The 24,166-nt window shown below is 53.6% G+C and overlaps 1 protein-coding gene across 4 annotated transcripts; it reads right to left on the bottom strand.

Moving 5' to 3' along the window:
* Window positions 1–1,234: 1,234 nt before the first annotated feature.
* polr3glb (RNA polymerase III subunit GL b) lies at window positions 1,235–23,360 on the bottom strand. Of its 4 annotated transcripts, none has more exons than XM_068022682.1 (8): window positions 23,267–23,360; window positions 20,112–20,269; window positions 18,902–19,031; window positions 17,837–17,905; window positions 13,411–13,467; window positions 11,159–11,249; window positions 5,072–5,182; window positions 1,235–2,886 (listed from the first exon to the last, which is right to left on the bottom strand). In XM_068022682.1, the coding sequence occupies exons 2-8, from the start codon at window positions 20,232–20,234 to the stop codon at window positions 2,577–2,579; spliced, it is 891 nt and encodes a 296-aa protein (XP_067878783.1). In that variant the 5' UTR covers window positions 20,235–20,269; window positions 23,267–23,360; the 3' UTR covers window positions 1,235–2,576. The 4 variants fall into 4 exon arrangements, with proteins under 4 accessions (XP_067878783.1, XP_067878781.1, XP_067878784.1 ...); XM_068022680.1 differs by having other exon boundaries at window positions 23,271–23,360; XM_068022683.1 differs by having other exon boundaries at window positions 23,263–23,351.
* Between the last annotated feature and the right edge of the window lie 806 nt (window positions 23,361–24,166).

The following is a 24,166-nucleotide window of genomic DNA, read 5'->3' as shown; positions in this document are numbered from 1 at the left end:
ACGAAGGGCCTGTTTCTGTGCTGTATAACTCTTTGACTCGAACCCCCTCTCTGTGACTAAGCGAAGGTTCACCAGACTGATTCCTGGGATGGCAGGACTGACGTATGAAGACAGATTGGGTCGATTAGGCTTGTGTTCACTAGAGTTTAGAAGAATGAGAGGGGATTTCATAGAAACCTACAAAATTCTAACAGAACTGGACAGACTAGATGCAGGAAGGATGTTCCCGATGGAGGGGGGAGTCCAGGACCAGGGGTCACAGTCTAAGGATAAGGGGGAAGCCATTTAGGACTGAGACGAAGAGGGATTTCTTCACCCAGAGAGTGGTGAACCTGTGGAATTCTCCACCACAGAAAGCAGTTGAGGCCAAATCATTAAATACATTCAAGAAAGAGTTAAATATAGTTCTTAGGGCTAAAGGGATCAAGGGACACGGGTTTGGATGATTAGCCATGATCGTATTGAATGGCGGAGCAGGCTCGAAGGGCCGAATGGCCTACTCCTGCTCCTATTTTTCTATGTTTATATGAGTAGGGGAACACAGATTGAAGGTTTTGGGCAAGATGCAGGGGGGGGATGTGAGGAAGGACTTTTTTTTTTTACACAGCGGGCGGTAATGACCTGGAACTCGCTGCCCATGAGGATGGTGGAAGCAGAGACGATGAATGGATTCAAAAGGAAATTGGACGGGCACTTGAAGGAAATAAACTTGCCGGGCTACGGGGATAGAGCGGGGGAGTGGGACTGACTGGATTGCTCCTCTGAGAGCTGGCATGGACTTAATGGGCCGAATGGCCACCTTCTGTGTCGTAAATTACTCTCTGATCTTATTGAATGGCGGAGCAGGCTTGAGGAGCTGAATGACCTACTACTCCTCCTCCTCCTTCTTGTGTGAATTCTTCTTAAGGAAACCAACATTAACTGCTTCCCTCTCCCCTCACTCGTGCACAATTAGAAACCAGCTAAAGGGCAGAAGGGAGAGTTGTTGAGGGTCAGGTACTAAGACGTCCCAGGGCTCTGTGCTGGGCCCAGAGTGTGAAATCCTCCAGGACTCCGTGCTGGGCCCCTAGTGTGTGAGATGACCCAGAGCTCTGTGCTGGGACCAGAGTGTGAAATCCTCCAGGACTCCGTGCTGGGCCCCTAGTGTGAGATGACCCAGAGCTCTGTGCTGGGACCCTCCTGTTCCTGATGTGAATAAGCTTCACTCACCACAATCCTGTTTAAAACAATCATGTCGTAGAAAACTTCACTTTATTAACAATAGTGAAACTTGTTACAAACACTGAAAACTCTTTGAACATTAAACAATTCACACTGGGGCCTGGGGAACTGCAGTCACAGTGACACACACTGAGCAAGAACACTGTCGCTCTCCCAGGCAGAACTAGTCCGTACAGCGTCCGCCCCATCCTGGCGCTCTCCTTCCCAGACCTGTGCTAAATTACCTCCGCAACTGCCCCCTCCCAATACCGGCTCCCTACCCCAGACCAGCACTCGCTCTCTTCCCCATCCTCCCCAAGTCCAGCCACTTCCCGTGGCCAGAACGGACAAGGAGAGGCTTCATGTGGAAATGGGTCCGTTAAATTTTGGTCAGGGGAGGGAGCCTGGCCTCGCGAGGAACGACTCACTCAGCTTAACTTCTGCTCACTGGCATCCAGCCACTTCCCATCGAGTGCTGTCGACCCAGCGGAATGACTGCAGAAGCTCAGGTGGGAGGGGTGAAAGGCACAACACCCAGTTCCAACTGAAAGGGGCTCGTTCCTCCACATCATCATCATCTCATTAGATTGTGGGCAATATGGGTGCACTCCTGAACACCAGACCCTGGGACCACTTACCAGCAGCACAGAGACAGTCCCGAAATTTGTAACACCAGACAGATGCCACTGGCCGGTTCGTCCTTATTTACATCATCGCTTCTTCAAAACTCAGTCTGGGGATGCGAGTGTCGCTGCGTGGGCCAGAATTTACTGCCCCGTCCCTAATTACCCCTTCAGAAGGTGGTGGTGAGCTGCCTTCTTGAACCGCTGCAGTCCATGTGGGGTAGGTGCACCCACAGTGCTGTTAGGAAGGGAGTTCCAGGATTTTGACCCAGCGACAGTGAAGGGACGGCGATATAGTTCCAAGTCAGGACGGTGCGTGGCTTGGAGGGGAACTCGCAGGTGCTGGTCGGCCCATACCTCAGCGGCCCTTGTCCTTCTTAGGTGGTAGAGGTCGTGAGGTCGGAGGAGCGGGAGTGTTAGTAATCACACTGTGTTGTGGGCAGTGAGCAGTACTGATGCATCAACTAACCAGTTATCAGAGTCCTGACTGATGAACTAAGTGTGATTAACGGGAGAGGTTTGTGAGATGTGTGTGCTAAATACCAACAGCCCCCTCACCCATCCCATGTCATTCCCCCGAGCCACAAAGCTACTGCATCCCAGGCATTTAAACAAAAATCTCACCGATATTTAAACAGACCAGGTGTGTCCAAAAGCTCTGGAAAGGAGAGGTACTCTACAAACCGAACAATAATAAAAACATCCGCGAGGACAGTCACAAATACAAAACAGAGAGAGATCACCAGCAGGATTTCATGGTCTAAATCCCTTCTCACTGCTCCAGGCCAACCTCCAGAGCTCACTGCTCCACAGAGGAACTGAACAGGCCTGTGACACCCGCTGGATATTTATGGAGATTTGTAAAGTCGCACACCGTACAGTGAAGGTTATTAAAGGGACGGCGGGTGTCACAGTGCCTGATTCGCGTGGCGCTGCCACCCTGTCTGTCACGGGCTGGCATGTCCTGCTCCGTCTCTCAGTAAATGGCCTCATCCATGTTCTCATCACTGTCGCCTCCAAACTCCTCACCGTTATCAAAGTACGACATGACGTAGTCAGTCTCCTGTACAAGCAGAGAAGCTGGAAATTGAAGATTCTGCAGCACAAACTTGGTGGGGGGGGGGGGGGGTAATGTGTGTGGTGGGGGAGTGTGTGTGGGCGGGGGGGTGGGGGGGGAAGAACCCCAAGCACTGGGGAGTGGGGGAGGGGGTGGGGGGGAGCCACAAGCTTGGGGAGGAAACAGGAGAGACCGGTAAAGGCTCTAAAGGTAATAATTCAGAGTTGTATTGAGAGCTGCAGACTGTCCAATGTCAATACAGAGTAATTTGGCTGCCTAATTGGTCGGGAATTCTTTAATCAAAGGGGATAAACCCCACTACCATCCATCCCAAATGTGGCAGATGGGGAAATGTGGTGGATGTGGTTTATATGGACTCTCAGAGTCTGAGAGAGGGTCCCACAGAGGAGACAACTAAGAGAACAGAGTTAGGGGAATGGGCAGCAGACTGCATTAAATGTTGGTTTGTAAGGATGGAAACAGAAAGCGAGAGTTCACAGCGGGTTCTCAGACTGACTTGGGAGTGGGGCTGTCGCAGCCCCACACGGTTCGAGTGTGGGAGCGCTTCCGGAGCTTTGGTTTGGACTCAGGGCTGGAGGGAGTGGGTCCAAAGCTGCAGACAACAGTATAACAGAGGCCCAGCCAATCGTTCCGAGAAACACGACAGACAAGTAAGAATATTAACATCGTGGGGATGAAGGCTGGGTGATGTGGAGGAACAAAAAGTTTAGGTCCACACGACATGAAAGAGGAGTGTGGGGTAACAGCGCGTTCCTGCGGGTTGATGACGTGTGTTCCCATGGGGAGACTGAATGGTCCCGGCCGGGTGGCAGCATGGCACGTCCTGGTGCAGCATCCAAGTGGTGTTTGTGGTCATCATGTACACTTGGACTGCATGGTTGAAAAGGTCTAAATATGAACCTTGTAGGTTTGAAATGTCACTGTTACTAACTGTCCACCTCTTAACATAGGTCAGGGCCAGGCCCGGCCCATTGGCAATACTCTGGGACAGTGGGTTATTGAGGTTGATGAGGGTAGAGCAGTTGATATTGCGTGTATAGGCTTCCAAAATATGTTGGATAAAGGACCACATGATAGACTAAACTTTCAGACCGGAGGGTAGTGTGCAATGGTGCCCCCCCCCCAGTGGTCTGTGATGGAAGTTTGCAGATGACACAAAACTCAAATGTCAAACAGCAAACCATTAGGAGGACAGCGACAGGTTAGTGAAAGGGTGTGGACACAGGAAATTTAATAGAGAAGTATGAGGTGATACATTTTGGTAGGAAGAATGAGGAGAGGCAGTATAATTCTAAAGAGAGTGCAGGAACAGAGAGGCCTGGGAGTGTACATGCACAAAGCTTTAAAAAGTGGCAGGAAAATATAGAAAGCTGTCAAAAGACATCTGGGATGCTTGGCTTTATAAACAGAAGCATAGAGTGAAAAAGCAAGGAAGTTATGTTCACCCTTTACAAACCACTGGTTAGCCCTCAGCTGGAGCAGTGGGTCCAATTCCGGGCCCCGCACTTTCGGAAGGATGTCGAGGCCTCGGAGAGGGTGCGGAGGGAGACTTACCGGAATGGGAGCAGGGATGAGGGACTCCAGTTAATGTGGAGAGACAGGGAGAAGCTGGGATTGTTCTCCTTAGAGCGGAGAAGGTTAAGGGGGAGATTTAATCGGGGCGTTCAGAATCAGGAAGGGTTTTGATGGAGTAAATAAGGAGAAACTGCTTCCAGTGGCAGGAGGGTCGGTAACCAGAGGGACACAGATTGAAGATAATTGGTAAACGAACCAGAGCGGGGGGAGAGGAGGAGAATTTCTTTTTAACGCAGTGAGTTGTTGTGATCTGGAACGCGCTGCCTGAAAGGGCGGTGGAAGCAGATTCAATAGTAACTTTCAAAAGGGGAATTGGATAAATACTGGAAGGGGAAAAATGTGCAGGGATATGGGGGGAAAGAGCAGGGGAAGAGGAGAGGGACTAATTGGAGAGCTCTTTCAAAGAGCCAGCACAGGCACGAATGGACTCCTTCTATGCCGCATCGTCATCCAATTGTCCCAGGAAACGAGGGGCAGGACTAGGATTGGGTTGGCACTGCAGTGAATCAGTTTCAGGTACTTTGTTTCAGTTCTGTTCCTATTGCAACAAGAATTAAAGGAGAGGCTTGCTGACCCAGGAAGATATATGACTGACCTCTTCAAATTCTTCTTCATCGTACTCCTCTTCATTTTCCTTTTCCTCCTCCTCTTTCTCCTGTTCACCCTCCTCGTCTGAGCTGTGTGCTTCTTCCTTCTTTTCCAAAGTCTAGGAACAATTTACCAAATTAGCTGTAATTCTCTTGCCACCTCCTGCTTTACTGGAACAGCACCGTGCCGATACACCCTGACCCAACTCTGTTTCACCGCGACAGCACCGCGCCGATACACCCTGACCCAATTCTGTTTAACCGAGACAGCAACGCGCCGATACACCCTGATCCAACTGTTTCACCGAGACAGCACTGTGCCGATACACCCTGACCCAACTCTGTTTCACCGCGACAGCACCGCGCCGATACACCCTGACCCAATTCTGTTTAACCGAGACAGCAACACGCCGATACACCCTGACCTAACTGTTTCACTGAGACAGCACCGCGCCGATACACCCTGACCCAACTCTGTTTAACCGAGACAGCACCGCGCCGATACACACTGACCCAACTCTGTTTCACCGAGACAGCACTGTGCCGATACACACTGACAACTCTGTTTCACCGAGACAGCACCGTGCCGATACACCCTGACCCAACTGTTTCACCGAGACAGCACCGCGCCGATACACCCTGACACAACTCTGTTTCACTGAGACAGCACCGCGCCGATACACCCTGACCCAACTCTGTTTAACCGAGACAGCACTGTGCCGATACACACTGACACAACTCTTTCACCGAGACAGCACCGTGCCGATACACCCTGACCCAACTCTGTTTAACCGCGACAGCACCGCGCCGATACACCCTGACCCAACTCTGTTTAACCGAGACAGCACCGCGCCGATACACCCTGACCCAATTCTGTTTCACTGAGACAGCAACGCGCCGATACACCCTGACCCAACTCTGTTTCACTGAGACAGCACCGCGCCGATACACCCTGACACAACTCTGTATAACCGAGACAGCACCGCGTCGATACACACTGACCCAACTCTGTTTCACCGAGACAGCACTGTGCCGATACACACTGACACAACTCTGTTTCACCGAGACAGTACCGTGCCGATACACCCTGACACAACTCTGTTTCACTGAGACAGCACCGCGCCGATACACTGTGACCCAACTCTGTTTAACCGAGACAGCACCGCGCCGATACACCCTGACCCAACTCTGTTTAACCAAGACAGCACCGTGCCGATACACCCTGACCCAACTCTGTTTCACCGCGACAGCACCGTGCCGATACACCCTGACCCAACTCTGTTTAACCGAGACAGCACCGCGCCGATACACCCTGACCCAACTCTGTTTAACCGAGACAGCACCGCGCCGATACACCCTGACCCAACTCTGTTTCACCGCAACAGCACCGCGCCGATACACCCTGACCCAACTCTGTTTAACCGAGACAGCACCGCGCCGATACACCCTGACCCAACTCTGTTTCACCGAGACAGCACCCTGACGATACACCCTGACCCAACTCTGTTTAACCGAGACAGCACCGTGCCGATACACCCTGACCCAACTCTGTTTCACCGAGACAGCACCGCGCCGATACACCCTGACCCAACTCTGTTTCACCGAGACAGCACCATGCCGATACACCCTGACCCAACTCTGTTTCACCGAGACAGCACCGCGCCGATACACCGACCCAACTCTGTTTAACCGAGACAGCACCGTGCCGATACACCCTGACCCAACTCTGTTTAACCGAGACAGCACCGTGCCGATACACCCTGACCCAACTCTGTTTAACCGAGACAGCACCGTGCCGATACACCCTGACCCAACTCTGTTTCACCGAGACAGCACCGCGCCGATACACCCTGACCCAACTCTGTTTCACCGAGACAGCACCATGCCAATACACCCTGACCCAACTCTGTTTCACCGAGACAGCACCGTGCCGATACACCCTGACCCAACTCTGTTTAACCGAGACAGCACCGTGCCGATACACCCTGACCCAACTCTGTTTCACCGAGACAGCACCATGCCGATACACCCTGACCCAACTCTGTTTCACCGAGACAGCACCGCGCCGATACACCGACCCAACTCTGTTTAACCGAGACAGCACCGTGCCGATACACCCTGACCCAACTCTGTTTAACCGAGACAGCACCGTGCCGATACACCCTGACCCAATTCTGTTTAACTGAGACAGCACCGCGCCGAGACACACTGACCCAACTCTGTTTCACTGAGACAGCACCGCGCCGATACACCCTGACACAACTCTGTTTCACCGGGACAGCACCGCGCCGATACACACTGACCCAACTCTGTTTCACCGAGACAGCACTGTGCCAATACACACTGACACAACTCTATTTCACCGAGACAGCACCGTGCCGATACATCCTGACCCAACTCTGTTTCACCGAGACAGCACCGTGCCGATACACACTGACACAACTCTGTTTCACCGAGACAGCACTGTGCCGATACACCCTGACCCAACTCTGTTTCACCGAGACAGCACCGCGCCGATACACCCTGACCCAACTCTGTTTAACCGAGACAGCACCGCGCCGATACACCCTGATCCAACTCTGTTTAACCGAGACAGCACCGTGCCGATACACCCTGACCCAACTCTGTTTCACCGCGACAGCACCGCGCCGATACACCCTGACCCAACTCTGTTTAACCGAGACAGCACCGCGCCGATACACCCTGACCCAACTCTGTTTCACCGAGACAGCACCGCGCCGATACACACTGACACAACTTGTTTCACCAAGACAGCACCACCGCGATACACCCTGACCCAACTCTGTTTCACCGAGACAGCACTGTGCCGATACACACTGACACAACTGTTTCACCGCGACGGCACCGTGCCGATACACCCTGACCCAACTCTGTTTAACCGCGACAACACCGCGCCGATACACCCTGACCCAACTCTGTTTCACCGAGACAGCACCGTGCCGATACACACTGACACAACTCTGTTTCACCGAGACAGCACCGTGCCGATACACCCTGACCCAACTCTGTTTCACCGAGACAGCACCGCGCCGATACACCCTGACCCAACTCTGTTTCACCGAGACAGCACCGCGCCGATACACCCTGACCCAACTCTGTTTAACCGAGACAGCACCGAGCCGATACACCCTGACCCAACTCTGTTTCACCGCGACAGCACCGCGCCGATACACCCTGACCCAACTCTGTTTCACTGAGACAGCACCACGCCGATACACACTGACACAACTTGTTTCACCAAGACAGCACCACCGCGATAAACCCTGACCCAACTCTGTTTCACCGAGACAGCACTGTGCCGATACACACTGACACAACTGTTTCACCGCGACGGCACTGTGCCGATACACCCTGACCCAACTCTGTTTCACCACGACAGCACCGCGCCGATACACCCTGACCCAACTCTTTCACCGCGACAGCACCGCGCCGATACACCCTGACCCAACTCTGTTTCACTGAGACAGCACCACGCCGATACACACTGACACAACTTGTTTCACCAAGACAGCACCGCGCCGATACACACTGACCCAACTCTGTTTAACCGAGACAGCACCATGCCGATACACACTGACCCAAATCTGTTTAACCGAGACTGCACCGTGCCGATACACACTGACCCAACTCTGTTTAACCGAGACAGCACCATGCCGATACACACTGACCCAAATCTGTTTAACCGCGACAGCACCGCGCCGATACACCCTGACCCAACTCTGTTTCACCGAGACAGCACCCCGACGATACACCCTGACCCAACTCTGTTTCACCGAGACAGCACCGGGCCGATACACCCTGACCCAACTCTGTTTCACCGAGCCAGCACCACGACGATACACCCTGACCCAACTCTTTCACCGAGCCAGCACCGCGACGATACACCCTGACCGCACACTTCCTGCTTTACCCCCACAATGTGGGTATACGCTAACTGTACACACCCCCTGCTTTACCAGCACAATGTCGGTATACTAACTGTTCACACCCCCTGGTTTACCCCCACAATGTGGGTATACGCTAACTGTACACACCCCCTGCTTTACCAGCACAATGTCGGTATACTAACTGTTCACACACCCTGTTTTACCAGCACAGTGTGGATATACTCTACCTGTACACACACACTGCTTTACCCCCACAATGTAGATATACTCTAGCTGTACACACCCCCTGCTTTACCAGCACAATGTCGGTATACTAACTGTTCACACACCCTGTTTTACCAGCACAGTGTGGATATACTCTACCTGTACACACACACTGCTTTACCCCCACAATGTAGATATACTCTAGCTGTACACACCCCCTGCTTCACCAGCACAATGTCGGTATACTAACTGTTCACACACCCTGTTTTACCAGCACAGTGTGGATATACTCTACCTGTACACACACACTGCTTTACCCCCACAATGTGGGTATAGGCTAAAAAAAAAGGGAGGTAGAGAGAAATCAGGGAATTATAGACCAGTCAGCCTGACATCGGTAGTGGGGAAAATTCTAGATACCATGATCAAAGATTTTATAGCAGAGCACTTGGAGAACAGTGGTATTATCGGACAGAGTCAGCATGGATTTACGAAAGGGAAATCATGCTTGACAAATCTACTTGAGTTCTTCGAGGATGTAACTAGTAGAGTTGATGAGGGTGAGCCAGTCGATGTGGTTTATTTGGACTTTCAGAAAGCTTTCGACAAAGTCCCACATCAGAGATAAGCGTGTAACATTAAAGCGCATGAGATTGGGGGTAGTGTATTGCGATGGATAGAAAATTGGTTGGCAGGCAGGAAACAAAGAGTAGGGATAAATGGGTCTTTTTCCGAATGACAGGCAGTGACTAGTGGGGTACCGCAGGGATCGGTGCTTGGACCCCAGCTATTCACAATATACATTAATGATTTAGATGACGGAACTAAATGTAATATCTCCAAATTTGCAGATGACACAAAATTGGGTGGGAGAGTGAGTTGTGAGGAGGATGCAGAGAGGCTTCAGGGTGATTTGGACAAGTTGAGTGAGTGGGCAAATGCATGGCAGATGCAGTATAATGTGGATAAATGTGAGGTTATCCACTTTGGTAGCAGAAACAGGAAGGCAGATTATCTGAACGGCTATAAACTGAGAGAGGGGAATATGCAGTGAGACCTGGGTGTTCTCATACACGAGTCACTGAAGGTAAGCATGCAGGTGGAATAGGCGGTAAAAAAGGCAAATGGTATGTTGGCCTTCATAGCAAGAGGATTCGAGTACAGGAGCAGGGATGTCTTGCTGCAAATATACAGGCCCTTGGTGAGGCCACAGCTGGAATATTGTGTGCAGTTTTGGTCTCCTTATCTGAGGAAGGATGTTCTTGCTATAGAGGGAGTGCAGCGAAGGTTTACCAGACTGATTCCTGGGATGGCGGGACTGACGTATGAGGAGAGATTGAGTCGGTTAGGATTATATTCACTGGAGTTCAGAAGAGTGAGGGGGGGGATCTCATAGAAACCTATAAAATTCTAACAGGACTTGACAGGGTAGATGCAGGAAGGATGTTCCCGATGGTGGGGGGGGGTCCAGAACCAGGGGTCATAGTCTAAGGATACGGGGTAAACCTTTCAGGACTGAGATGAGAAATTTCTTCACCCAGAGAGTGGTGAACCTGTGGAATTCGCTACCACAGAAAGCAGTTGAGGCCAAAACATTGGATGTTTTCAAGAAGGAGTTAGATATAGCTCTTGGGGCGAAAGGGATCAAAGGATATGGGGGGGAAACGGGAACAGGTTACTGAGTTGGATGATCAGCCATGATCATAATGAATGGCGGAGCAGGCTCGAAGGGCTGAATGGCCTACTCCTGCTCCTATTTTCTATGTTCTATGTGACTGCACACACCCTGCTTTACCCCCACAATCTGGATATACTCTAACTGCCCATGCCTGCTTTACCTCCAGTTTTTTGATGATCTCTTCTTTCTCCACAATCATCCTTGGTTTTATTTTCCGGCCTGTGACCAGGATCTCTGCAAAGACAAGGTAAGAAAGAACAGCCAACACTGATTTGCAAAGGGCAAATGCCGCCTGACAAACTTACTGAGTTCTTTGATGAAGTAACGTGAAGGCTGACGAGGGTATTGTGGCGGATGTTGCGTATATGGACTTTTGAAAGACGTTTGAAGAGGAGCCTCATAACAGAAACATGAGGAAAAGTAAAGCCGTCAGGTTTAAATCTGCAGTGATACTGTGGTTCCAAAACTGGCTAAGGGTCAGAAAGCAGAGAGAGTAGTAGTGAATGGTTGTTAATCAGACTGGAGGGAAGCGTGTAGTGGTGTTCCCAGGACATGTCACTGTCAATCCCAAACCTTCTGCAACCCCAAGTTCCTCTCTGTCCATTCACACTCATTCTGCTACTAATTAATCTCTCATTTACCCATTTGCCTCTTGTGCTATCAGCTCCCATTCCTGTTACAGTCAGACCTTTTTTCACTTTTCCACTCTCTTGTATTTAGATCCCTCAATCTGTACGGCAACCCACCACTACTCTTCCATCCTTATCCTCTCTTGCCACCATCCGAGGCTGGACTGCCCCGTGGATAAGCTCACTGCTTTCCGCTTTGCCCCTCTCGCCATCCTGTGAGGGGCCCGTGGAGGCACTCATCGCTGCCTCCCTAACTGCCCCAACCCTCCTCCCTCACTGACCTCGGTGCCCAGTGCACCCCCTGGGGGCTAATCTTCCCCACCTCCTAACTCACCCCTCCCTGGGCTGACTCTCTCAACGTATCAGCTCTCTCAGCCCCCTCTCTGCATCTCCCTCCAGAACATTGCTCACCCATGAGCTTCGATAGAACTGCCTTGAATTTGCAGCACAGACCATTCTGCCCACCAGGTCCATGATGGTGTCTATGCTTCACACAAGCCTTCTCCAACCCCCTTTTCTTCTCACCCCATCAACATATTCTTTTCTCCCTCATGTGTTTATCCAGCTTCCCCTTAAATGTATCTCCGCTATCCCCCTCAACCACTCCCTGTGGTAGCGAGTTCCACATTCTCACCACTCTCTGGGGAAAGAAGTTTCTCCTGAATTCCTGATTGGATTTCTTGGGGATAACTGCATCGACATTATGGCCTTAACAGAAACTTGGCTGAGGGATGAGGGCACCTTCCTCCGAAATGAAGCCTCCTCGCCTGGATGCATTGCCCACCACTACCCGTCAAGACCGTCACAGTGACCGTGTGGCGTAGATTACACCTTGGTTACACCTCTGTCGCCTTCTCCTCCTTTGGGCATCTCACCTTGTCCCACCTCTCCCAATTCCCATTCAAAATCATCGTTCTCTACTCCCCGCCCAGGGACCAGGCCAAGAATAGACAGAGATGTCTTCACTGCTTTCCCTCCTCAGCCTCCGCACTGAGCAGTTTCTCATCCTCAGTGACTTTAATATTGATCTCAACACTCTCTCTCTGTCTCCCATGTTCACGGTCTTCCTACACACGTGGTGATGGGTGAGCTGGTATCTGGGAGACTGGCCCCGGTGATGGGGTGAGCTAGTATCTGGGACACTGGCCCTGGTGATGGGGGAGCTGGTATCTGGGACACTGGCCCCGGTGATGGGTGAGCTGGTATCTGGGACACTGGCCCCGGTGATGGGGGAGCTGGTATCTGGGACACTGGCCCCGGTGATGGGGGAGCTGGTATCTGGGACACTGGCCCCGGTGATGGGGTGAGCTGGTATCTGGGACATTGACCCTGGTGATGGGTGAGCTGGTATCTGGGACACTGGCCCCGGTGATGGGGGAGCTGGTATCTGGGACACTGGCCCCGGTGATGGGGTGAGCTGGTATCTGGGACATTGACCCTGGTGATGGGGTGAGCTGGTATCTGGGACACTGGCCCCGGTGATGGGGTGAGCTGGTATCTGGGACACTGGCCCTGGTGATGGGTGAGCTGGTATCTGGGACACTGGCCCTGGTGATGGGTGAGCTGGTATCTGGGACACTGGCCCCAGTGATGGGGTGAGCTGGTATCTGGGACACTGGCCCTGGTGATGGGTGAGCTGGTATCTGGGACACTGGCCCTGGTGATGGGTGAGCTGGTATCTGGGACACTGGCCCCGGTGATGGGGTGAGCTGGTATCTGGGACACTGGCCCCGGTGATGGGGTGAGCTGGTATCTGGGACACTGGCCCCGGTGATGGGTGAGCTGGTATCTGGGACACTGACCCTGATTACGGGTGAGCTGGTACCTGGTAGTAGGTGATACATTGGGCATAAGGCAGGAGGCTCTGGCCATGCCTGGCCAGCTGGAGAATTTAAGTGCCCTGAAACCACTGGGCCTTCCATACTCACTGTCCTTTGGTGGCTTTCTTATTCGGATCTTCAGTTCCCGTGGTAATCGTCGCCAGTCTGAAATGACAGAGATTGATTGGCTCGGCGGTGAATTGGGACAGCCCGAGATTGTGAAAGACGCAATATAAACGCAAATCTGATCTTCCTTTTAGATTCAGCTGTTCCTGAACTGCAGTCACCCACTGCCCGGCGCTCGCTGGCCCCAGTCACCCACTGCAGAATGTCTGCTTGCTCCATTAATTATTTTTATTTTACCTAGAGATACAGCACTGAAACAGGCCCTTCGGCCCACCGAGTCTGTGCCGACCATCAACCACCCATTTATACTAATCCTACAGTAATCCCATATTCCTACCACATACCCACCTGTCCCTATATTTCCCTACCACCTACCTATACTAGGGGCAATTTATAATGGCCAATTTACCTATCAACCTGCAAGTCTTTAAAATTAATAACTTAAAGAAGGTTTTAACTTAAGAGGGATAGTGATTTTTTTTAAGATCTTGGATGGACAGCCGCGACCTGTTGCTTGCAATTCCATGTGGGAACTCCAGGACACTTCACGTGTCTTGGGGGATCACCTGTGTAGAGAGTGCCTCCAGCTGCCTCAGCTGGAGCTCAGGATTTCCAAGCTGGACAGGCAGTTGGAGTCACTGCGGAGCATCAGGGAGAATGAGTTGCCTGGATTGTACGTTCCAAGAGGGTAGCCATCCAGAAGAGGCAGTAAGTACAGGAGTCTTCGGGGTGTGTACCACTCTCAAACCAGTTATCAGCTTTGGAGACTGCTGGGAGTAATGACTCCTTGGAAGTGCAGCCCAGACTATGGTACCAATGGGCAAGGGACTGTCCAGGAGAGAAGTGTAGAAATGCAGTCATTATAGGGGGACAGACAGACATTTCTGCAATCGTCATTATGAATCCCGCAAGTTGTGTTGTCTCCCCGGTGCTAAGGTAAAGGATATCACGGAGAAGGGTGCAGGATATTCTGCAGGGAGAGGGGAGTGAACCAGTATTGTGGCACATATCAGTGCAAATAACCTCGAGACAACAGGTATTGAAGTCCTACGGTCAGATTTTCAGGAGTTAGGAAGGAAGTTAAAAAGTAAGACCAGGAAGGTAGTGCCACGAACTGGCGAGAGCAGCAACAGGAAGATAGGGAGGATCAATGCGTGGCTGGAAGCACGGTGCAGGAGGGAGAGCTTCAGATTCTTGGGGCATTAGGACCAGTTCTGGGGCAGAAGGCACCTATTCATAACAGACTGGGACCAATGCCCTCGTGGGGAGGTTCACTACTGAGGTTGGGGAGGATTTAAACTAAATTTCAGCGGGATGGGCAGCAGCAAATAGATGTAGTAAAGAGGATTAAGATGTACAAAGGAGTGAGTGTGATAGACAGTACTGTAAAAGGAATTAGTTCCATACTAGAAAGGAACAGACTAGGAAGGACTACAAGGAATACAATACAGGTTTACAATGCACGTGTGCAAACGCATAAAGTGTAGCGAATAAGGTTGGTGAGCTACAAACACAAATAGCAGCATGGAAATATGATGTAGTGGCAATAACGGAAACGTGGCTTAAAAATTAAGAGGACTGGGAGCTTCATATACAGGATATAAAGTGTTCAGAACAGATTGGAAAGGAAAAAAGGGAGGGAAGACAAAGATATTGGAGTGTTGAAAAGAGGGGAGGTCCATGAGGGGACAAGGACAGAATCCATTTGGCTTAAGAGTTGAGAAGCAAAAAGGTTATGATCGCACTACTGGGTGTACTCTATAGGCCTCCAAATAGAGAGAGAGTAATAGAGGAGAAAATCTGCAGGGAAATCACAGAAATGTGCAAGAACTATATAGTGATACTGTGGGACTTTAATTACCCAAATATCGATTGGGATAATGTTTGAGTAAAGGGAGAGGGGAGGAATTTCTGAAATGTGTTCAGGAGAACTTCCTTGATCAGTGGTGGGTAAGGCTTCAGAAACAATATTCAGGGAAAATATCAACAGGCACTTGGAGAGGTTTGAGTTAATTAGGGAGAGTCAGCACAGATTTGTAAAAGGCAGATCGTGCTTGACTAATCTAATCGAATTTTTTTTGATGAAGTAACAGCAAAGGTTGAAGGGAAAGAAATGGATGTTGTCTGGATGAATTTTAAGAAAGCGTTTAACAGAAATACCGCATAAAAGGCTGGTTAACAAAATTGAGGCTCACAGAATAGGAGGGTCAGTGTCACTTAGGATAAAAATTTGGCTTAAGGACAGAAAACAGTGAGTCATGGTAAATGGTTATTTTTCAAAGTGGAGGATGGGAGACAGTGGTGTTCCCCAAGGGTCAGTCTTAGGATAAATGACTCGATTCTTGGAAAACAGAGTAGAATTTCAAAATTTGCCGATGATACCAAACTTGGAGGAGTGGCAAACAGTGAGGATGATATCAATTGACTGCAACAGGACATAGACAGGCTAGCAGAATGGGCAGACAAGTGGCAGATGGAATTTAATAGAGAAATGAGAGGTGATGCATTTTGACAGAAGGGATAGGGAGAGGCGATATAGACTTAACAGCACAGTTCTAAAGAGTGTGCAGGGACAGAGGGACCTGGGGGTTCATGTGCATCGATCTTTGAAGGTGACAGGACATATTGAGAGAGTGGTTAGTAAAGTATATGGGATCTTGGGCTTCATAAATAGAGGCATTGAGTACAAAAGCAGGGACGTTATGCTGAACCTTTATAAAGCTCTGGTTAGGCCCCAACTAGAGTATTGTGTCCAGTTCTGGTCACCACACTTTAAGGAGGATGTGAGGGTCCTTGAGAGGGTGCAGAGGAGATTTACCAGAATGGTTCCAGGGATGGGGGACTTTAGTTACAAGGTTAGGTTGGAGAAGCTGGGGTTGTTCTCCCTGGAGCAAAGGAGATTGAGGGGAGATTTGATCGAGGTGTACAAGATTATGTCAGGTTTAGATAAACTGTTCCCATTAACTGATGGTACAAGGGCTAAGGAACACAGATTGAAGGTTTTGGGCAAGAGATGCAGGGGGCGGGGGATGTGAGGAAGAACTGTTTTCTTTTCATGTGAGTGGTAATGACCTGGAACACACTGCCCTCAGGGGTGGTGGAAGCGGAGACGATGAATGATTTCAAACGGAAATTAGATGGGGCACTTGAGGAAAAGAAACTTGCAGGGCTACGGAGATTGCTCTATGGAGAGCCAGCAGGAACTCAATGGGCCAAACGGCCTCCTTTTGTGCCCTAATGTCGCTGACTCCAGCTGTTTGCACTGGAATGACATTTATACCTCAAGGATTGGGTGTAATGGGAGAGTGAGGTGACCAGTGGGCGGGAACAGCTGCACCGGATAGTGAGGGTAACAAAGGAAGTCACTAGCTCTCTGCCCAGATTGCTTTGTGTCGTCAGTTTAAAATTCGGCCCATTCAAAGAGCAGTGTGGGCTTTGGCTGAGTGATATCACTGGGTCAGAAAGTTGTGCGTTTGAGTCCCACTCCAGAAACTTGAGCCAATAATCCAGGCTGTGACCACCCCCGCACCCCCCCCCCAACACCAGTGCAATACTGAGGGAGTGCTGCACTGTTAGAGGTGCCGTCTCGCGGAGGTGGAGTTAAACCGAGGCCCCGTCTGCCCTCTCAGCTGAACGTAAAAGATCCCACTTCCTGCCTACCTGGATCCTCCGCTGCAAGCTGGCTATTTAACCATCGCCACTGTACGGAACTGAGAATTGTCCCAAAGCTTTTCACTGAGGTGTCAGTAACAAATGGGCACGGAGTTAAAAGAGGTCGGTCAAAGGGGTCGGTTTTAAGGAGCGTCTTAAAAGGAGGAGAGAGAGAGAGAGAGGCGGAGAGGGTTAGGGAGGAAATTGTAGAGCTCATGGCCCCAGGCAGCTGAAGGCACGGCTGCCAATGGTGGAGATGGAAATCGGGGGATGGACAAGAGGCCTCTCTAGAGGACTGCAGAGATCTTGGGTTGTAGGGGCTGGAGGAGGTTAGAGAGAGAGGGATGGGAGTGAAACCCACGGAGGGATTTGAAAACAAGGATGCGAATTTTAAAATCCAGCTGGTGCCGGACCGGGAGCCAGCGAAGATCAGGGAGCTCAGGGGACGACAGCTGAAAGGGACTCGGTGCGAGTTAGGCTGCGGGCAGCAGAGTTTTGGATGGGCTGAAGCTTACGGAGGGCGGAAAATGGACCAGGACAGCATAGGAATAGTCCAGTCTAGTGGTAACAAAGGCATGGACGAGGGAGTCAGCAGTAGATGAGCAGAGACGGGTGAAGATACTGGGGCATTCGGAGGCAGTCTTGGCGATGGGGCAAATTCAAGAGGGAACTTCTGTCTCTGTGCCATGAACAGATAGAGTGAGGAACAGCTCAGCTCCAGACGAAATGAATAGTTGATCGAGGACTTCTCACCCACCAGGATTCCATTCGATGGTGTTGTCAGTTGGCCCTGAGGACTGGTACTTATCAGAATAACGTTCAATATCTGTGGAAACAACAGCATGTCAGCAGAGTGTTGTTTGCGGCAGGTCAGACATCTTTCCTCTGCACATTTCATGTCGAGTTAAATTGACCATTGCAACTGTCAGTGTGAAACACATTACACAGCCAAGCACCGCGCGGCTCGCGACCTGCCTTCCTGGTAATCTTGGCAGCTGTAACTGTTCCCAGTCACACGCCGTCCTGCACGCTGAGTGATACAGGGCAGAAAACAAGAGTGAATCAGTCGTAAAGTGACCGATCCAGCACACTGTCTGTGGACACTCAGTGCTTCTACAGGCAGGGCCTGAGAACTAGCATCCAGACTGACCATCGCCACACCGCAGACCGAGACCCCCCCGGTGCATCGAGACAGTCCCAAGGGCACAGAAAGCACGCCACTCGGCCCATCGCCACCATGCCAGCTCGCTGTGGAGCAATCCAGCCAGTCCCATTTCCCCGCTCGATCTCCGTAGCCCTGTAAGTTTATCTCTCTCAAGTGCCCATCCAATTTCCCTTTGAAATCATTTATTGTCTCCGCTTCCACCACCCTCGTAGGCAGCGAGTGCCAGGTCTTTACTATTTGCTCCATAAAAAACATTTCTTCCTCACATCCCCCCTGCATCTCTTGCCTAAAATCTTTTGCACTCAATGTCTCTATTTATGAAGCCCAGGGTCATATACTTTACTAACCACTCTCTCAATATGTCCTGCCACCTTCAAAGATCGATGCACATGAACCCCCAGGTCCCTCTGTCCATGCACACTCTTTAGAAATGTGCCATTAAGTCTATATCGCCTCTCCCTATTCTTTCTAAATGCACCACCTCACACTTCTCTGTATTAAACTCCATCTGCCACCTCTCTGCCCATTCTGCTCACCTATCTACGTCCTGTTACAGGTGGTTTGCATCATCCTCACTGTTTGCGGAATGGGAGGGGCGCAGTGGGACGGGGGGGGGGGGGGGGCGCGCAGTGGACACGCAACAAACTCTCACGGTACCTTTCTTGGGTGCAGCAGGTTTGACGTAGTAAGGCAGACTCCTCATGGCTCCCCGCAGCTCCTGTTTTAACGCCAGCATATACTCAGCCTCCTCGCCCGACTGCAGGGGGACTGCCTTGAACTCTAGGGACTGAGAAACACAGATATAGTCAGAGAGAACGAGGGCTGAGCTGGGGAAAGGACTCCCCCCCCCCCCCCCCCCCCGCCCACCTCCCCCAATCCTCAGGAAGGGGAGTGTCCCCAGATATTGGTGCAGATCATCCCCCGATTCTCAGATACAGACAGTCCTTATTCTCTCTGCCCCTCATTCTGGGTACACGCCCCTCGAATCTAGGGACACGCCACTGAACGACAACTCCCCCTCCGCCCCTGCTGAATCTCTGTCAGCTGCCAATCTATTCGCGTACTCTCTCTTTGCCCTCCTCACTTCCTTCTCCAGTTCTCCCTGCAATTTCTGTATTCATTACTCTGCTGCTTTACGAACAGGACACTCATCACCAGCCTCCTTTTCCAATTTCAGTTTCGTCTTGACATCTTCCGTCACCGAGGAAGCTGAAGGCTTGGGTGCTCCCTGGTGGGAACCTATCTAGTCGGCACCCGAACCATCTCCTCTTTCCAGGCTTCCCACTACTCGTCTAACGTTTCCCTGCCGCGCTTTGGTGCCAACGCACCCGGGGCAGATCCATTTTCAACTCACGGAAACCATCCCTCCTTCAGCTGAGTGTTTACACATTCGGTTTTGCCTTGTCCTTTCCCACAGCTCACAAACATGGGGGCATCCACTTCGGACCCAAGAAAGAGAGACCAGAGTATTTCCCAAACGGCGAGAAGCTCGGAACTGGGGAGGAGCGGAGAGAGCTGGGTAATAAACAGTACTAGTATCTTTTTTTCCTCTCTTTCCATTAAAAAGTATTCCTTGATGTACCTTAAAGCAGTAACGTGGAGAAGGTTTATTAATGTTAGTTTTATCGGCAGGGTCTGACTCGGGAAAGAGTAGGGGAAAACACAAGTTCAAGTGGTGGCTCCTCGTAACCCTTGCACTTAAAATGCCCCCAGATATTGAGCGCTGGTTTGACCGATTCTGCCCCGGTTGGCCTGATAATTAATGTAAACTCAACCTTAAAGAGTTTATGATTAAAGGAGTTGATAGTTTTTCCAGAGATGGGGAGGGGGTCAAGTCAAAGGGGGAGGTCAGGGTTTTCCCTCTTACCGGGTATAGCGGTGGTGGTTGCAGCGTGGGTGGTGGCAGCGTCTCCCCTTTCCCGATTCCCACCACCTCCACACTGAAGGTCATCGGGCCTGGGCCCGAGCCACGGCCTCGGCCGCTCATCATCAACACGAACCCAGTTCCTGTTCCTCACTCCATGCCTGGGTGGTGAGAGGAATGACAGCATTAGATACAGACTCAGCTGACAGCACCTCGTCCCACCATCCCTCACCCTTCCCCGACCCCCACCCCCACTCCCGTCCCTGACCCCCGTCCCCGACCCCCACTCACTTCCCCCACCCACACTCACTTCCCCGACCCCCGTCCCCGAACCCCACCCCCCACTCCCTTCCCTGATCCCCCTCCCCTTCCCTCCCTCACACTACCCCTCCCCTTCCCTCCCTCACACTACCCCTCCCCTCCCTCCCTCACACTACCCCTCCCCTTCCCTCCCTCACACTACCCCTCCCCTTCCCTCCCTCACACTACCCCTACCCTCCCTCAGACTCCCCCTCCCCTTCCCTCCCTCAGACTCCCCCTCCCCTTCCCTCCCTCAGACTCCCCATCCCCTACCCTCCCTCAGACTCCCCCTCCCCTTCCCTCCCTCACACTCCCCCTCCCCTTCCCTCCCTCACACTCCCCCTCCCCTTCCCTCCCTCACACTCCCCCTCCCCTACCCTCCCTCACACTCCCCATCCCCTACCCTCCCTCAGACTCCCCCTCCCCTACCCTCCCTCACACTCCGCCTCCCCTTCCCTCCCTCACACTCCCCCTCCCCTTCCCTCCCTCACACTCCCCCTCCCCTACCCTCCCTCACACTCCCCCTCCCCTACCCTCCCTCAGACTCCCCCTCCCCTTCCCTCCCTCAGACTCCCCCTCCCCTTCCCTCCCTCACACTCCCCCTCCCCTTCCCTCCCTCACACTCCCCCTCCCCTTCCCTCCCTCACACTCCCCCTCCCCTTCCCTCCCTCACACTCCCCCTCCCCTTCCCTCCCTCACACTCCCCCTCCCCTTCCCTCCCTCACACTCCCCCTCCCCTTCCCTCCCTCACACTCCCCCTCCCCTTCCCTCCCTCACACTCCCCCTCCCCTTCCCTCCCTCACACTCCCCCTCCCCTTCCCTCCCTCACACTCCCCCTCCCCTTCCCTCCCTCACACTCCCCCTCCCCTTCCCTCCCTCACACTCCCCCTCCCCTTCCCTCCCTCAGACTCCCCCTCCCCTTCCCTCCCTCACACTCCCCATCCCCTACCCTCCCTCAGACTCCCCCTCCCCTTCCCTCCCTCACACTCCCCCTCCCCTTCCCTCCCTCACACTCCCCCTCCCCTTCCCTCCCTCACACTCCCCCTCCCCTACCCTCCCTCACACTCCCCATCCCCTACCCTCCCTCAGACTCCCCCTCCCCTACCCTCCCTCACACTCCCCCTCCCCTTCCCTCCCTCACACTCCCCCTCCCCTTCCCTCCCTCACACTCCCCCTCCCCTACCCTCCCTCAGACTCCCCCTCCCCTTCCCTCCCTCAGACTCCCCCTCCCCTTCCCTCCCTCACACTCCCCCTCCCCTTCCCTCCCTCACACTCCCCCTCCCCTTCCCTCCCTCACACTCCCCCTCCCCTTCCCTCCCTCACACTCCCCCTCCCCTTCCCTCCCTCACACTCCCCCTCCCCTTCCCTCCCTCACACTCCCCCTCCCCTTCCCTCCCTCACACTCCCCTCCCCTCCCTTCCCTCCCTCACACTCCCCCTCCCCTTCCCTCCCTCACACTCCCCCTCCCCTTCCCTCCCTCACACTCCCCCTCCCCTTCCCTCCCTCACACTCCCCCTCCCCTTCCCTCCCTCACACTCCCCCTCCCCTTCCCTCCCTCACACTCCCCCTCCCCTACCCTCCCTCACACTCCCCCTCCCCTTCCCTCCCTCACACTCCCCCTCCCCTTCCCTCCCTCACACTCCCCCTCCCCTTCCCTCCCTCACACTCCCCCTCCCCTTCCCTCCCTCACACTCCCCCTCCCCTACCCTCCCTCACACTCCCCCTCCCCTACCCTCCCTCACACTCCCCCTCCCCTTCCCTCCCTCACACTCCCCCTCCCCTTCCCTCCCTCACACTCCCCCCTCCCCTACCCTCCCTCACACTCCCCCTCCCCTTCCCTCCCTCACACTCCCCCTCCCCTACCCTCCCTCACACTCCCCCTCCCCTACCCTCCCTCACTCCCCCTCCCCTTCCCTCCCTCACACTCCCCCTCCCCTTCCCTCCCTCACACTCCCCCTCCCCTTCCCTCCCTCACACTCCCCCTCCCCTTCCCTCCCTCACACTACCCCTCCCCTTCCCTCCCTCACACTCCCCCTCCCCTTCCCTCCCTCACACTCCCCCTCCCCTTCCCTCCCTCACACTCCCCCTCCCCTTCCCTCCCTCACACTCCCCCTCCCCTTCCCTCCCTCACACTCCCCCTCCCCTTCCCTCCCTCACACTCCCCCTCCCCTTCCCTCCCTCACACTCCCCCTCCCCTTCCCTCCCTCACACTCCCCCTCCCCTTCCCTCCCTCACACTCCCCCTCCCCTTCCCTCCCTCACACTCCCCCTCCCCTTCCCTCCCTCACACTCCCCCTCCCCTACCCTCCCTCACACTCCCCCTCCCCTTCCCTCCCTCACACTCCCCCTCCCCTTCCCTCCCTCACACTCCCCCTCCCCTTCCCTCCCTCACACTCCCCCTCCCCTACCCTCCCTCACACTCCCCCTCCCCTTCCCTCCCTCACACTCCCCCTCCCCTTCCCTCCCTCACACTCCCCCTCCCCTTCCCTCCCTCACACTCCCCCTCCCCTCCCTCACACTCCCCCTCCCCTACCCTCCCTCACACTCCCCCTCCCCTACCCTCCCTCACACTCCCCCCCCCAGCCCCGACCCTCCCTCCCAGCTGCTACCCTACCTCCCTCACACCTCCTGACCTCCCTCCCTCACACCCACTACACCCCCCTCCCTACCCGTCCCTCCCTCACTCGCACCCCCTGCCCTCCCTCACACCTCACTCACACAACCTACCTACCTCCCTCCCCTCCCCTCCCACCCGTTACCATCCCACACTCCCTCCTTCCCTCACCGTCCCACTCCCCCCTACTCCATCTACCATCCATCCCTCTCCCCCACTCACTCCTCCCTCTCTCCCTCACTCACTCACTATCTGACTCCGGTTTCCGGCCGCTCTCGGTTCAGCGGCGAAACGCACAAACATTGCGCGCTCGCAGGAAGCGGAGCGCCGGGCGGGGCCGGGCTGTGACTGACAGGCGCCGGGCGGGGCCGGGCTGTGACTGACAGGCGGTGGGCGGGGCCGGGCTGTGACTGACAGGCGCCGGGCGGGGCCGGGCTGTGATTGACAGGCGGTGGGCGGGGCGGGCTGTGACTGACAGGCGGTGGGCGGGGCCGGGCTGTGATTGACAGAAGGTGGGCAGGGCGGGCTGTGACTGACAGGCGGTGGGCGGGGCGCAGGTCTGGTCTCTGATTGACAGGTGCTGGTTGGGTTCGGGCTGTGATTAGATTAGATTAGATTAAGATTAGAGATACAGCACTGAAACAGGCCCTTCGGCCCACCGAGTCTGTGCCGACCATCAACCACCCATTTATACTAATCCTACACTAATCCCATATTCCTACCAAACATCCCAACCTGTCCCTATATTTCCCTACCACCTACCTATACTAGTGACAATTTATAATGGCCAATTTACCTATCAACCTGCAAGTCTTTTGGCTTGTGGGAGGAAACCGGAGCACCCGGAGAAAACCCACACAGACACAGGGAGAACTTGCAAACTCCACACAGGCAGTACCCGGAATCGAACCCGGGTCCCTGGAGCTGTGAGGCTGCGGTGCTAACCACTGCACCACTGTGCCGCCCGGCGGGCAGGGCCCGGGCTATGATTGACAGGTGATGGGCGGGGCCCTGTCTGTGATTGAACAGGCGGTGGGCGGGGTCCGGGTTGTGATTGACGGTCGGTGGGCGGGGCCCGTCTTGTGATTGACGGTCGGTGGGCGGGGTCCGGGTTGTGATTGACGGTCGGTGGGCGGGGCCCGTCT

Source organism: Heterodontus francisci, chromosome 46 (assembly GCF_036365525.1).
Source record: "Heterodontus francisci isolate sHetFra1 chromosome 46, sHetFra1.hap1, whole genome shotgun sequence".
Lineage (NCBI taxonomy): Eukaryota > Metazoa > Chordata > Chondrichthyes > Heterodontiformes > Heterodontidae > Heterodontus > Heterodontus francisci.
This window is presented reverse-complemented; position numbering and strand designations above follow the sequence as displayed.